A 14036-nucleotide genomic window follows, 5' to 3' on the forward strand; every position below is an offset into this window, starting at 1 on the left:
AGCCCCGCGCGCTTTGTGCACCTTATCTGCTCTTATCACCGCGAGGAAAAGACTTGCTTTTGTTTAACCCTCCCCCCGACCGAGACTGCCATTGTGGTGCCTCTGCCCTCCGATTGATCCAGCTGAGGGCTGGTGGAGCTCCGACGCCGAATTGGCCTTCCGTGTTCAAGTGTGGGAGGCAGGGGGCGGTGCTGTGCGTCACCGGGGTGTATCACCAGCTGGTTCCTACATAGGCCCGTGGAAGGAGAGGCGGGACGTGTGGAGGCATTACTGTGCAGTCACGGGCCCTCCCGTGTCTGCTGTGTGAAGAGCGCTGCCGGCCGCTCAGTCAGGGAGGCAAAGCGCGATGGGGGGCTTGGGGGAGGGCAGCCGACCCCCGGGAGGTCTCCTCCCCCGGGCGGTTTGGGAGATCTGGGTGGGGGTATTTCTTCTAGCAGTTTCTTTTTGGGCGTTTTTGGGCTGGTTTTAGTTGTATTGTGCGCTCCCCTATAAATGGGCGGGGCTCCTCGCTCCGGGCACCATTTTAGGCTTGGTGACCTGGTGGCCGGTTGAGCTTAGAATTTTTTGTCTTGTTTCCTTGTGCTTTCTGATTCGTGGTCATGTCTGGTGAGGATTACCGAGTGTTGGAGGCTATTCGCCTACTTAGCGAGGCGGGGCGTTTGGACCTGGTCATTGGCGACCGGGGTCAGACGGAGACCCCACGCCCTCAGCGGGAGGCCTCTGCGAGGGTGTCGGCTGTGGTGGCAGCATGTTACTCACCGAAACGTCGGAGGCAGGATGGGGTAAGTGAGCGGGGTCATCCCAGGACTCGGCGGGCGGGTTCTAGGGCCCGGCGGGGGAGTGATGCTAGTTCTTCTGATCCGGCCGTCTCTTTGGATTCCTCGTTGTTGGAAGTGGCTGGGGAAGGTGGTTTTCCTCCTGTGGAGGGGGTGGTTTCCGAGGTGGGTTTGCGGGAAAGAGCAGCCTCTGCTCCCGTTTTGCGGGGCCGTCGTACTTCCAGGCAACGTGGTTGCACGCGGCGGTCGGCTTCTGCCTCCGCGGGGGTGGGGACTGACGTCACTCAGGTGGGGCAGGCGGAGGCCATTTTGGATGTGGTTTCGGTGGCGCAGCTACCGTTACGGGGTGCTTCCGGTCCGGGCATGCAGGAGGTGGTCGCTCCTTTGAGCGTTATACGCCGCCATGTGGTTCAGGTGCCGTTAACGGTTGACAGTGGTGCAGTAGGTGTGCCCATCGCGCGTCCTTTGGTTTCGAATCCTGGAGTTGGAGGGCCCGAGGGCCGTGGTGTGCTTGTTCGTTCGGTGGGGAGGGATATGCAGAGTCCGTTATTGTTTTCTCCCTCGGGATCCGTTGGGGGGGAAGCTGTGTCCGGGGGTGGCAGTTCGCTGGGGGAGGGGGAATGGGCCCAGATGGGTTTAGGGGAGGGTGTTGGGCGGGCTGACATTCTTTTGTCGGGTGGGGATTTGGGTGCCGCGGGCGGCTCAGTGGGGGGTTTTCGTCAGTTGGAGGTGGTGGGAGACCTTCCTGTCGGGGGGGTTGTGAGTGGAGAGGATGTTGCTCGGCAATGTGAGGAGAGAGAAGGGTCTTTTTATAGGCTGGCGGGGGAGTTTCAGTGTCCTGGTAAGAAGGTGGTTTCGGGACCTGCAACTCGGGGTGCGGTTTCTGTTGGGGGGTTTCAGGATTGGGATCCTCAGGGAACTGCTTCACGGATTATTCAGGCGGTGTTGGATGGTAGCTCGGATGAGGAGGTTTGTCCGCCGTCGCCTCGGCTTTGCGATGCTTTAAAAAGGAAGAGTGCTGTTAGTTCTGGAAGTTTTATGGTGTCTGGCAGGGGTGGCGGTTTTACTGTTGGCGGTTTGTCTTCTTCACATAGAGTTGGTTTTTGTGAGGGACCCGGCACACCAGTCCGGCCTTTTTCTTTACAGGAAGAAGATCGTCCTTCGGCAGCAGACTTGGCAGGGCAGCAGGCAGCCCGGGTACGCCGAGGAGAAGTGCGGGTGGAGCCTAGCGCGGCACGTCCCATACCCTCGAGGGATCCCGCCGCGGCCATCACACGCAGGTTTACTACGACCTCGATGGTCCCAACGAGGGATTTCAACATGGGCGGTGCCTCCGGGTCCGGCACGACCTTCCCGTCCTCAGCGGTGGAATCCAACGTTGTACATGGGAGCGGGTTACGTACGACCTCTCTCGTGCCACGTGGTGGTTATACTACTGGTTTATCTTTTTCTGGAAGTCAACAGGTTGTCAGTGGTGCTGGCGGGGGGATGTGTAGACGAGTTCAGTCGTCCTCCCCGCCTAGGTCCAGAGTGAGGGCTGGTAAGGCCCATGGTCGTTCAAATACGGTGGAGTCAAGGCAGACTTCAGTGGTTGTCCCTGCCCCCCCCCAGTTGGAAGAATCACTCATTTTAGATTATGATGAGGATAGCCCTGAAGAGGGCGAAGTTCGTGAATTGGTGTCGGGGGGGGGGCATGTTAATGTTTCTCGTGATATGTTACAGGACCAAGTGGTTCGGAGTCGTGTGGAATCGTCAAGGCCACGAGTGCTCGGCCCCGCGGTGAGGGCTCCTCGGAGGGTGGACGACGGTGCACAAACGGCGTGGAGGACGGAAACCAGTCAACCGCCTCTTTTACGTCCAGGTGAGAATGTGGTTCAGGCCGTGCGGCCCAATATGGTGTCTATTGGTGTTGGTGTAGATTTAATGTCTACCGAAAAGGATGGTAAATTACATAAAGGTCGTGTTGTACGAGATCAAGGTGTAGGTACAAACGGGGATGATGTCAATATAAGTGAAAAGGTGGATAGTGGCACATCCACTGTTGGTTTGGGCACTACGAAAAATGTACTCCACAGTAAAGAGCTTAAAATCAAAAAGTTGCCGTACATGGGTGTTGCGAAGCCTTTGGGGCTCATTTGATGCTCAGTACGAAGGAAAGGATATGGAATGGTGAGTATGTGGAACTGTTGAAATTGCTCCACAGGGAGGTTCGTGCTAAAGAGGGTTCCAAGGAGGAGGAGTTTGAATTGGCGAAACGCCCTAAGGTCCCTTTGACTATAGAAAATTGGACGGCGGCCTTTTTAATCTTTGCCAGCGTCTACTGTGAGAAGTTTCCTGAGCGCTGTGTGTCCTTATTTAAGTACATGGATGTTATCCGTAAGGCTCAGCTAACTAGGAATGATTATGCTTGGGCTCAATATGATGAGGAGTTTAGAGCACGTATGGCTTGGGATCCGGAGGCGAAATGGGGTGAGTTGGACTCTGACCTTTGGCAGCAAACGATGGGGTCGTCTGCCTCTGGTAAAACCATTTTTACAGCCAGCGGTCTTCCTATATTATATCGTCCCTTTCAGTCCCGTCCCACCCGGGGAGGGGTGGGGGCCATCTCTACTTCCCAGTCGCCTACCGGCACGTGTTGGGATTTTAATACCGGGACCTGTACTAGACAGTTCTGTAAATTCCGTCACGAATGCTCACAATGTGGGAGGAAGAGTCATCCGTTATCCCGTTGCTGGGGCCCTAGGACTCCGGGACCCCAGGGTTCTCAACAGAGTCCAGGACATTTCGTGCCACCACAGCAACCCTCAGCTCCCAGGGGAGGGAAGCCTTCATCCGGTGCTGGGCCCAAAGGCTCGTACGCCGGTTAATGTTACTCGACTAGCCGCTGCTTTACGGGACTACGAGCCTGCCGAGCTGCGGTCGGTCTTGTTGCTGGGTTTTCAGGTGGGGTTTCGTTTGGGGTATTAAGGACCGCGTTTAAGTCGTTGGTCCAAGAATTTGAAGTCAGCGAGTGAACACCCTGACATTGTACAGTCGAAATTGGACAAGGAGGTAAGTGAGGGTCGTATGGCGGGCCCTTTCGATGATTGGCCTCTGGTGAACCTAATTGTGTCCCCTATTGGTGTAGTCCCCAAGAAGGAGCCTGGTCAGTTCCGGCTCATTCAACACCTATCGTGGCCTGAAGGTGGGTCGGTGAATGATTTCATTGACACTGAAGCTGCATCGGTATCTTATTCATCGGTGGATGTAGCCATGCAGCTAGTTGTCTCTGCGGGCCCTGATGCTCTGATGGCAAAATGCGACATCAAATCCGCATTTCGGCTCCTTCCAGTCCATCCTGAAGACTGGTGTCTTCTGGGCATCCATTTCCTTGGAAAATGGTACGTGGACAAGGCGTTGCCAATGGGCTGTTCCATGTCTTGTGCTTTGTTCGAATCTTTCAGCACATTTCTTCAATGGTGGTTTACTACACAGAGTGGCCATGACCTTGTCACTCACTATTTGGACGACTTCTTTTTTGTGGGTGCTGCCAATTCGCTGGTTTGCCAAGCGGCTCTCACATCGTTTCAATCATTGATGAGTTACTTGGGTGTGCCATTGGCCCCGGAGAAGACCATGGGTCCTTGCGCGACCATGTCTTTTTTGGGGATCGAGCTTGACTCTCATTTGATGCAGGCTCGTCTTCCGTTGGACAAGAAACAGAAAATGCTTGAGCTGGTTGGAACTATGTTGGGGAAAGAGAAGGTGTTTGTGAGAGAGATACAGGTTTTGCTGGGACACCTGAATTTTGCCTGCAGAGTGGTTCGGGCGGGTAGGACTTTCTGTAGGCGGTTGGGCAGAGCTTTGTCTGGTCATTCCCTTCCACATCATAGGGTGAGACTGTCTGCGGGGGTGAAAGAGGACTTACGTATGTGGGTCTTCTTCTTACGTTCCTTCAATGGTGTGCCTTTGTGTTGGGAGGTGGATTGGTGTTGGGAGGTACAGATCTTCTCTGATGCCGCTGGTAGTGAGGGTTTTGGTCTCTACTGGCAAGGAAAGTGGTGTGCTCAACAGTGGCCCATGCAATGGAAGAATGGTGGTAGGAGTATTGCTTTTCTGGAACTTTTTCCTGTGGTTGTTGCGGTCACACTGTGGGGGGCGGAGTTGGCCCACAAAAAGGTCCTCTTTCGGATCGATAATATGGCTGTGGTTCAGGTGATTAACAAACAGTCGGCCAGAGATCCCCAGATTTTGAAGCTTCTGAGAGTGTTTGTGTTAGGTTGTCTGAAACATGATATTTGTTTTCGGGCCCTGCACGTTCCTGGCGTGGACAATGACATTGCGGATGCTTTGTCTCGTTCACAGTGGGAGAGATTCCGTGGGCTTGCTTTGGAGGCAGACGAGGAGCCGACTCTCATGCCAGACCACCTGTGGACGGTAGGCAACACCGGGTCCTACACCTGGTTTTAGGTTCCTTAGCTCCTTCCACGAGGACAGCGTATGAGTTAGCCTGGAAGGAATTTTTGGAGTCGGGTGCTTGTTGGCGGGAACTGGATTGGCAACGGTCGGAGGATGTGGTACAGTTCATTTTGGTTTTGATGGATAAGAAGTTGTCTAGAATTACTATTTCCGGTAAACTGGCTGGTGTTTCTTTCATGGGTAAGCTTTTGTGGGGTTACTCTCCGTCAGCTGGGGAGTTGGGTAGGAGAATGTTGGAGGGGTGGTCTAGAGAGATTGGTGCTATTCGCACTTTGCGATCCCCTTTGTCATGGCAAAGGCTGTTTCAAGTTATTTCTGTTCTCCCGGTTGTGTGTACTGACCGAGTGGAAGCGTGTTTGTTTGCCACGTTGATGGTGTGGATGTTTTTTGGAGCCTTTCGTGTGTCTGAATTGCTTGGCAACAGGTCCTCCCCTGGCCTTCTGTGGGGGGATGTTCAAATATCGGAGCGGGGGGTCCACATCTGGCTCTCACACTCCAAAACGGATCAGAGGAGTATGGGTAAGGGTGTCTGGTTGGAGTCGGTTTCACCTCCGGAAACGTGCCCTTTAAAATGGGCCATTCGTTGGAAGAAACTGTCGGGTGGGCCTTTGGATCTTCAAGTTTTTCGCCATGCTAATGGTTCTTGTGTGACAAATTATCAACTGCGCATGGTGCTGCGTAAAGCGCTGCGACATATTGGTTTGGATGGGTCTTTATACGGTACTCACTCCTTTCGGATTGGAGCGGCCACGGAGGCTTTCAACAGGGGCTGGTCGAGGGAGGACATCATGGGTCTGGGGCGCTGGTCTTCTAATTGTTTTCGGCGCTATGTGCGTAATGAGGCTGCTGGAGCGCTGGCGTCCTCATCTGTTTTGCCTGTCTGATTCTGTTTTCTTTTACAGGTTCTGTGGCTGGTCCTCGGGCTGCTTACATTACAGTTTGGATCGTGGGCCATTCCTTCATTAAGAGAGCTCAAGTTCAAGCTCGTCACAGTTATTTTGGTTCATCATTGGGTTTCAATGATCGTTTGTTTAATGTGGTGTGGAAGGGTAGGGGGGGTATGTTATGGAAGGAACTTATCCCTGCCTTGAATTCTTGGTTGGTAGGGGGGGTTTGCCCGGATGTTTTGGTGCTTCATTTGGGTGAAAATGACATGGGTTCTGTTAAAGGGGTTGTCCTGCTTCGGGCAATCAAGAAGGATTTGGCCTTATTGCACAGCCAGTGGTCGGGTTGTCATGTCATTTGGACGGAGATGGTGCCGCGGAGGGTTTGGAGGTATGCGGTGAAACCGAAGGCGGTGGATAAATCTAGGAGGAAGGTGAACCTGGAGGTTTCCCGTTTTTGTAGGGACTTGGGTTTCGGTCGCATCGTTCATAGTGACATTAAATATGATGCGGTGGAGTTTTTTAGGGGGGACGGTGTCCATTTGTCTCGTATGGGTATGGACCTATATCTGCTGGAGTTGCGGGAGGTTCAATCTCGCTGTTTGGCTGTGCAACAGTTTGTTGGTGAATGAGTGGTAGTTGGTGCTGTTGTTTTTGGTTCCCCCTCTTTTTTCTTATGTACTCTCCCTCGACCCCCTCCCACCCCCCCCCCCTGTTTTAGGTCGGTGTGGGGGGGCAGAAAGGTGGGGCTCTCTCCGGATCAGTCCTTCGCCCCACGGCTTTCTGGATGGCGGTTTTGCTATGTGATCGTCAGTTTTGTGCCAAGTTGGACCCGTTAGTTGTATCGGTTCTTGTTTGGGGATTGTTCAGACTGATTGAGGTGGGGTTCGGAGAATATGGCTCGGGGGAAATGTTCAGTTGGTTTATATTCAGAGATGTAAGATTTTATATTTATTAGGTGATGTTATAATGTTATAATGTTATCGGGGTTTGTATGGTTTTGTGTTGGGTATGTACGGGTGGGGGTGGGTGTGATGGAGGGTGTGGGGTGGGGGCGGGGTTTGGGGTTTGAAATAAAACGAACAAAAACTTGGGTTGTGGTTTAGATTGTGAGGCGGTTGCCGAGTTTGTGTATTTTGTAAATGTGCACCTGTTCCAATAAAGCGGCCTTTTTCACACTCTGAGGGTTTTTGAGTCTGCTCACTCTCCCCCCACCCCTCTCTCCCAAGGGGGGCTTGGGGGAGGGCAGCCGACCCCCGGGAGGTCTCCTCCCCCGGGCGGTTTGGGAGATCTGGGTGGGGGTATTTCTTCTAGCAGTTTCTTTTTGGGCGTTTTTGGGCTGGTTTTAGTTGTATTGTGCGCTCCCCTATAAATGGGCGGGGCTCCTCGCTCCGGGCACCATTTTAGGCTTGGTGACCTGGTGGCCGGTTGAGCTTAGAATTTTTTGTCCCTCCCTCCCTCCCTCTTTTCGGGGATCTTTTGTCTATTATTTATTTATTTGTTTGGCTGCTGTTTGAAACATGTGTTCATGGGGTTTTTTACGTTGTTCTTTTGTCGCTTGGGACAGGTGCGTGGCGGTTTTGCTATGTGATCGTCAGTTTTGGGCCAAGTTGGACCCGTTAGTTGTATCGGTTCTTGTTTGGGGATTGTTCAGACTGATTGAGGTGGGGTTCGGAGAATATGGCTCGGGGGAAATGTTCAGTTGGTTTATATTCAGAGATGTAAGATTTTATATTTATTAGGTGATGTTATAATGTTATAATGTTATCGGGGTTTGTATGGTTTTGTGTTGGGTATGTACGGGTGGGGGTGGGTGTGATGGAGGGTGTGGGGTGGGGGCGGGGTTTGGGGTTTGAAATAAAACGAACAAAAACTTGGGTTGTGGTTTAGATTGTGAGGCGGTTGCCGAGTTTGTGTATTTTGTAAATGTGCACCTGTTCCAATAAAGCGGCCTTTTTCACACTCTGAGGGTTTTTGAGTCTGCTCACTCTCCCCCCACCCCTCTCTCCCAAGTAGGCCAGAGAGTGTCCGGCACCGCATTGGCTTCCCACGCTCTGTTTCTATCTCGAGCTGGTGGGGCAGGCAATAAGAAGATCGCCGTCCTTGCCAGTAAGAGCCCCGGAGTGTGAGAAAGCCATTCAGGTAAAAGGAGCGCCGTTTACAGTTTCCCCTTTTCGCCAGAGTGAACTCGTTTGTGTCTGGTGGGTTCCTGGGGCCGAAGTGCTCTATTATTCTTACAACTACTGCATGGAACAAAATATGGATGACCTCGTGAGGCGGTTGAGGTCCTGCCAGAAGGTAGAGAAGTGAGGGCAGGAACGGGGGGAACCTAAGAGCGACTGAGTGAAGCTCTTCTTAAGTGATTATCTCCCCCGGCGAGACCTGTGAGATTGGAACTTAGGGTGAGTTATACTGGAAGAAGGTGGAAGCAATTGACTTTGTAAAGTCCCAGAGTTAACTGCCATTTGGTGTACCAGGTCTGCTGCCTGAATTTTATGCTTCCAGATAACTGCTTAATCTTATCCATCCATCCGCTTACCTTACTGCTGGTGCATTTAACTATATTTGGTGAGATGATGTGATTACATGCTTGTGCTCATCTAATGTAACTTGCTGCTTGGCTTATCTAACCAGCAAAATAATTACTTGATTTGAACAGCTAGGAGAAGGTGCTAATTTCATGATCTCTGTTAAACAAAAGTATTGTGATCTTCAGATAAATGATATGTAATGCTTCCATTAGAATCAATAATCAAATGTAGAAGTGCTTGATATGTAATTTGTTCACTGCAAGAAACTAAAGCCAATCCAAAGAATACACTAAAGCATTTCCATTCTTTTCTTAACACGGTGTGGTGTCATTTTTGGTGGAGGTGCACTGGGGTGCTGTGGTGAGTGTGGCGTAAGTACGACAAGTTTGCCCTTGGAGTTAGGCCTTCCCACTTTGTGCCAGGCTACCCTAGGTGGACCGGTGACCCCGGGTCCAACACCCTCCTTAAGAAAACATTTAACTGTGTTAGTCTACTGTTTTAGATGCCGCTTTACTAATATAATGGATGACTTTGGGCCAGCCGACATTTAACCGCACCACACAGTCCAGGATGGCCACCTCTGAAGGATGATACTTCTGCTACACCAGCACATGAGGGCCTCCCTCCTATGACTTCCAGCATACCCCTTCTCTTCTCTCTTATCCTCATTAGCCATTTGCCCAACAGTGCTCTCCAAGCATGCAAATCCATTGGCAGTAGACCACTTAGCCGCCCGTGTTACTTATTTAATGTGACCGCCCATATTTACAACATGAACATAGACGCCAATATGCCTAGATTAGTCCATGAGAGATGGCTAGCACTTATGTGCACCTGACTTGCTTCCCGACACTATATATGCGTAAGCACTTAGGTGCCCCATACATTTCTCTTACCATCACCTTCCATTAAGAAAACCTTCAACTGTCTTAGTTTACTGCTTAGATGCCACCTTTCAAAAACCATGGTTGACTTTGGGTCAGCCAGCATTTCAGCACTACACACTCTGAGATGGATGATACCTCTGTTACACCAGCACGTGAGGACTTGCTCATATTGGCTCAAGGTTACCCCTCCTCTCTTCATTGGCAATTTGGTCATCACTTCTTCCCGCAAATGCACACACCACACCTGAAAACAATCACTCCAATTACCTGCACCTTATAGCAAAGAAGAATAGACTCTTGTGTTCTCCGTGCAGAAACCATGTGAGTATGGTTGCTTCTCTAAAATACTCCCTATCATTTCTCTTTCCACAGTTAGCACCTGAGTGCTACTCTCTGCTTTTGAACTATGGGGCATAATACATTGAATCAAAGTGTAAGACCCTTCACTCACACCTGAGGACAACCAATCACTCATGAAGCAATGTGTAACACCAACAGAGATTGGTTTTATGTTGTCTGTTCCACGTATGTCCACTTGCTTTATCTGTTATATTGTAAGTACAAGTGTGTTTTTCAAATTTTTCACATTGTGATGGCTGATCAGCACCAATAATAGCATGCACATTTGTACCTTTGGAGACAAGGTGATACAGTGAGCTGGAAAAGCGATTTCAGGGAATCATTGGACCATATATACAAAACATTTGCTTACTGTGTGTTTTTTTATATTCTCATTTATTTTCTAGATTGGATGATCAATTTTTAACTTGTTGAACCAGGTATTTTCTTCTGAGGGAATACCTATACTGGATGTCACGTCTTAGGTGTGGGAAGGGGTTATCCACAAGGTTTTAGGTACTGAAGAAGCATTGTGGATCCTTTTTAGGCCATCGGGCATGAAACATACCGACCTGCCCACACTTTAGGCTAATTGGGTACATCGCCTTACTAAATTATGTTTTTTAACCCTTGCAAGGGACCCATCACATTAAATTCCAGTTTGGTATCTCTTAGATAGTTTTAGTCTCCCTTCCCTTAACTATATACTTTCACTCCACCCCTCACATTTAAAATGCCCTCACACAGACACTTTTAATCAGACAGCAAAAATAAAAAGATCTCCGCTTAAGCGACTCTTCGTGGGGCACATAGAGCATTGCAGTGCTGGTCTTACAAGGAGCACGCCCACTATGAAGCATGACATCCTCATTGATGTGTGAGGGCACCTAGAAATAATCCTTAGGGTTCCCCCTTCTTGTCTGCCTTTCTTTCATCCTTGCTTTTCAATAGGAACAATACCTCTACTGATTTTTGCATGAATATGACCTTACATCCACTGAATGGGGAGTGGCTCTAACATGAAGAATACCTATTGGCTAAAGAAGATCCATTAGGGCAATGAGTATAGCCCTGACACGTGGTGTCTCCTAACGAGTCAGGTGGAGAGGAAATACCTCATCGTGTTTATCTCCATCTGACTCTAAGAAGGTTGGCTTTTCCAGGGAGTTGGAGAACCATACCTGATTTTCCCGACTGTCTAATTCCAGTGCTGTGCACCCATAGTATACAAATGTAGTTTACCAATCACAGTGCGATTGGAATACAAAGTTCTATCATTCTCTGACTTCGTTTAAACTGCCTTTCCAAATGATGCTTGAGAGCACTAACCTCCTCATTCTCATGATGAGAAAAACTGTCAATCTGTGCGGTGAGTTCTTCCATAAAAAAGGCATGCCATTTTCTGTATGGTGCTTGCTTCAGGATAGTCCCCAGGAACTAAAAAGAAAACAGTGAGAGACTTTAATGCAGTAATATAAACATAAATGCAGTATCCACAGCTGATGTTTGCAGTGACTTTGAGAAGATATGGGTAAACAAACTTCAGCTGACAACAACCTCAGTAATGATTAAATAATATGTGGACAGAAGAACCAGAGAACACATAGAGCAGCACGTAAATAGTGTGGTGTGAAATCAGTGGTCAGAAGAAACAGGAGGCCTTTACAGTGGCCGTGATTTACACAGAAACATACGCACCAAAAGCATGCTGCCTGCAAATTATTGTGAAAAGAGTTACAGTGCAGCCATCCAGACAGAAAACACATGGGGATTTTGCAGCTATATCATATACTTAGGAGCAGAATGCAAACCTCTAGGGGCTGATTTACAAGCCCCCTGAGCCACTTTTAACATGGGAAAAGTGGGAAAAGTGACGCAAAAGTGGGAGACGGGGTTGTAAATCTGCTCCATATACTCTTAGATCACCAGAGTTAGGGCTGAATGAAAATTTTCTGTCAATAAGGGTGAAGACTGAACACAAGGAAAAGAAAATTACCTCACAGGAGCACAATAAAAGCAAAGTGAAGTGTGATGACCTGGCAAAGAATACACTGTTTCAAAGAAACCAAGTAGGAGTGCGATAACCAAGGGTTGAATAGAGATAGTTATAACATGACCATTATAAGGTTAAACTAGAACAGTGACAGAGTAACAATTCAGATGAATATGGGGAGCACTGATCGCATGCCAAACTGATTGCAGAATATAAACATTCTGATGATGTGAAAAGCAGTTGGCAGACCCGGAAGAGTGACATTGTGACAATCCAGGGAAGGAAGAACGTTGTGCTAGTGTGACTATCCTGGGGACAAAAAGAGTCAGAGGACCTGATTTCCAACATGGGGCTACATTTCTAACCCTGTGTAAAAGCAGTCAGATTGATTTAATGCAATGATCACTGCAGTGCCTGTAATTTATGTGGGTAAAACATGGAGATAAAATCTGATACATGCAGGACTATCTGCAGTAAGCACGTAATTTCAAGGTTCTGAGTTTAAATATGGCCAATTAAGTTTTAAATGCTTCTGGTAAATATTGCATTCTAGGAAAATGTTGTGTACCGAGTACGGCTTCTCCCTCTCTGTGCCCATTCACAATCAAGGTAAAAAAAAGGGTTTATAATCCAGAGAAACAATAGGCATATGGTGAAAATATTGCAACCACATAGCAGAACAGCACTATGATGGGGTGAATTTAACATCTGCATTAATTCACTCTAAATGAGTGGATATGGAAGACAATGAGTTAAGAGCCATGTGTGACATTCATTAGCAATTAATCCTTACTGAAACAAGCGCGCATTTCCACTGTTCCAAGTCAAAGTTTCTTTCAGTTGCAGCTGAAATAGCAGTTGGGAAAAAAGAAATATATGTAAGTAAAAGTGAACAGCAGGCAACATTTCAAATGCCATGGGCTTACATACCAAGCACTAGCAGATGTAGAGTCACACAATTCAAAGTGTGCAAAATCTGGCTGTTGGCTCAGCCTGCCCTGGGAATTAAATTCAATGTCATCAGTTGTTCGTGTGCCCTTGATGTCACTCTTACATCCTTATATCTGGTTGTAATTTTAGGTTTATATATTTTGGTTTCCTTTCTTATATAACCAAAAGGCTGCCACACCACTTGTTTGCAGTAGATCTATTTTTACAGAGCTTTAGCCTGTAAGCATTTGGCTGTCAGCTGCAGCCTTGATCACATTGGGGATGGCCGTCGTGGTTCAGAGATAAAAAGTGCATACCTGCTCTAAAATTACATACATATAGAAAAATACTCCTTTATTATATCCAAGACCAAAATGATTATAACATTTCATAATTCATCTAAGCAAAATTATAATTTGTAATGAAATCTTCCTTAAAAGCACATTAAAACACTTCTGCATTACTTCTGGTATACACAGGCTGAAATATAAGTCTTCTGTTTAAGACAATAAGGATGTCTAACCTAACAGAAATACGTATCAATTTATACATTAACAACGTAATATCGCCAACTCTTTTAAATGTTCCTCACTGTGAAATTCTCACATAGTAGGATTCAATTATGCAATATTTAAAACATTAATTTTAGCTGCAACATATGGTTGACCAGAGACCTAATATTTTCTTTCATATTAATTGCTGTGAAATGCCCTGTTCAGCCTTACTCATCATACAAACAATGCAATGCCCAAAGAGGCTAATCTAACCACCATGTACCCTGACTAATACCTGCTTTAAATACAAAAGCAGAGAGAGTGTTTGGTGTTTATAAATGTGGTTTGCAAAGTCTCTTATGTATTGACGCCACCTGGGTTCTTTGTTTCAATCTCAAAAAATTACAAGAATTGGTATTGCTGTGTTGTTCAAATAAAACACAATTAAAATAAAAGACTGCAGAAATGGTAAGTGTAATAATCATGAAGACTTTGGATATATTGACGAAGTATTTTTTCTATGTTTATGGAATTTTTTGCACATATACACTGAATCAAGATGCAGCTTCCTCATGTGATCAAGGCTGCGTCTGACAACTGAAGAGCGTCATGGCAGAAGCGCTGTAATTAAGTGATTTTTGGCAAACCGATGTTGTTAACAGCCTTTCTGTTATATAAGGAAGAAACCCAGAACTTGAAAGAGGTTTCTGTTGATGCCCCATTCGCTTTGGAGTACGGCCAGCT

General features: G+C 47.9%; 1 protein-coding gene across 1 annotated transcript in view; it reads right to left on the minus strand.

Annotated features, from left to right (window-relative positions):
• LOC147727413 (maestro heat-like repeat-containing protein family member 1) overlaps positions 1 to 14036 on the minus strand; it is a 156260-nt gene that overhangs the window by 36531 nt on the left and 105693 nt on the right. The window contains exons 17-18 of the mRNA XM_086963627.1: positions 12662 to 12714; positions 11205 to 11312 (exon numbers count right to left, since the gene is read on the minus strand). Coding sequence (XP_086819753.1) covers positions 11205 to 11312; positions 12662 to 12714 — 161 coding nt within the window. The remainder of the gene's footprint in view (positions 1 to 11204; positions 11313 to 12661; positions 12715 to 14036) is intronic.

Source organism: Lissotriton vulgaris, chromosome 3_1 (genome assembly GCF_964263255.1).
Source record: "Lissotriton vulgaris chromosome 3_1, aLisVul1.2, whole genome shotgun sequence".
Lineage (NCBI taxonomy): Eukaryota > Metazoa > Chordata > Amphibia > Caudata > Salamandridae > Lissotriton > Lissotriton vulgaris.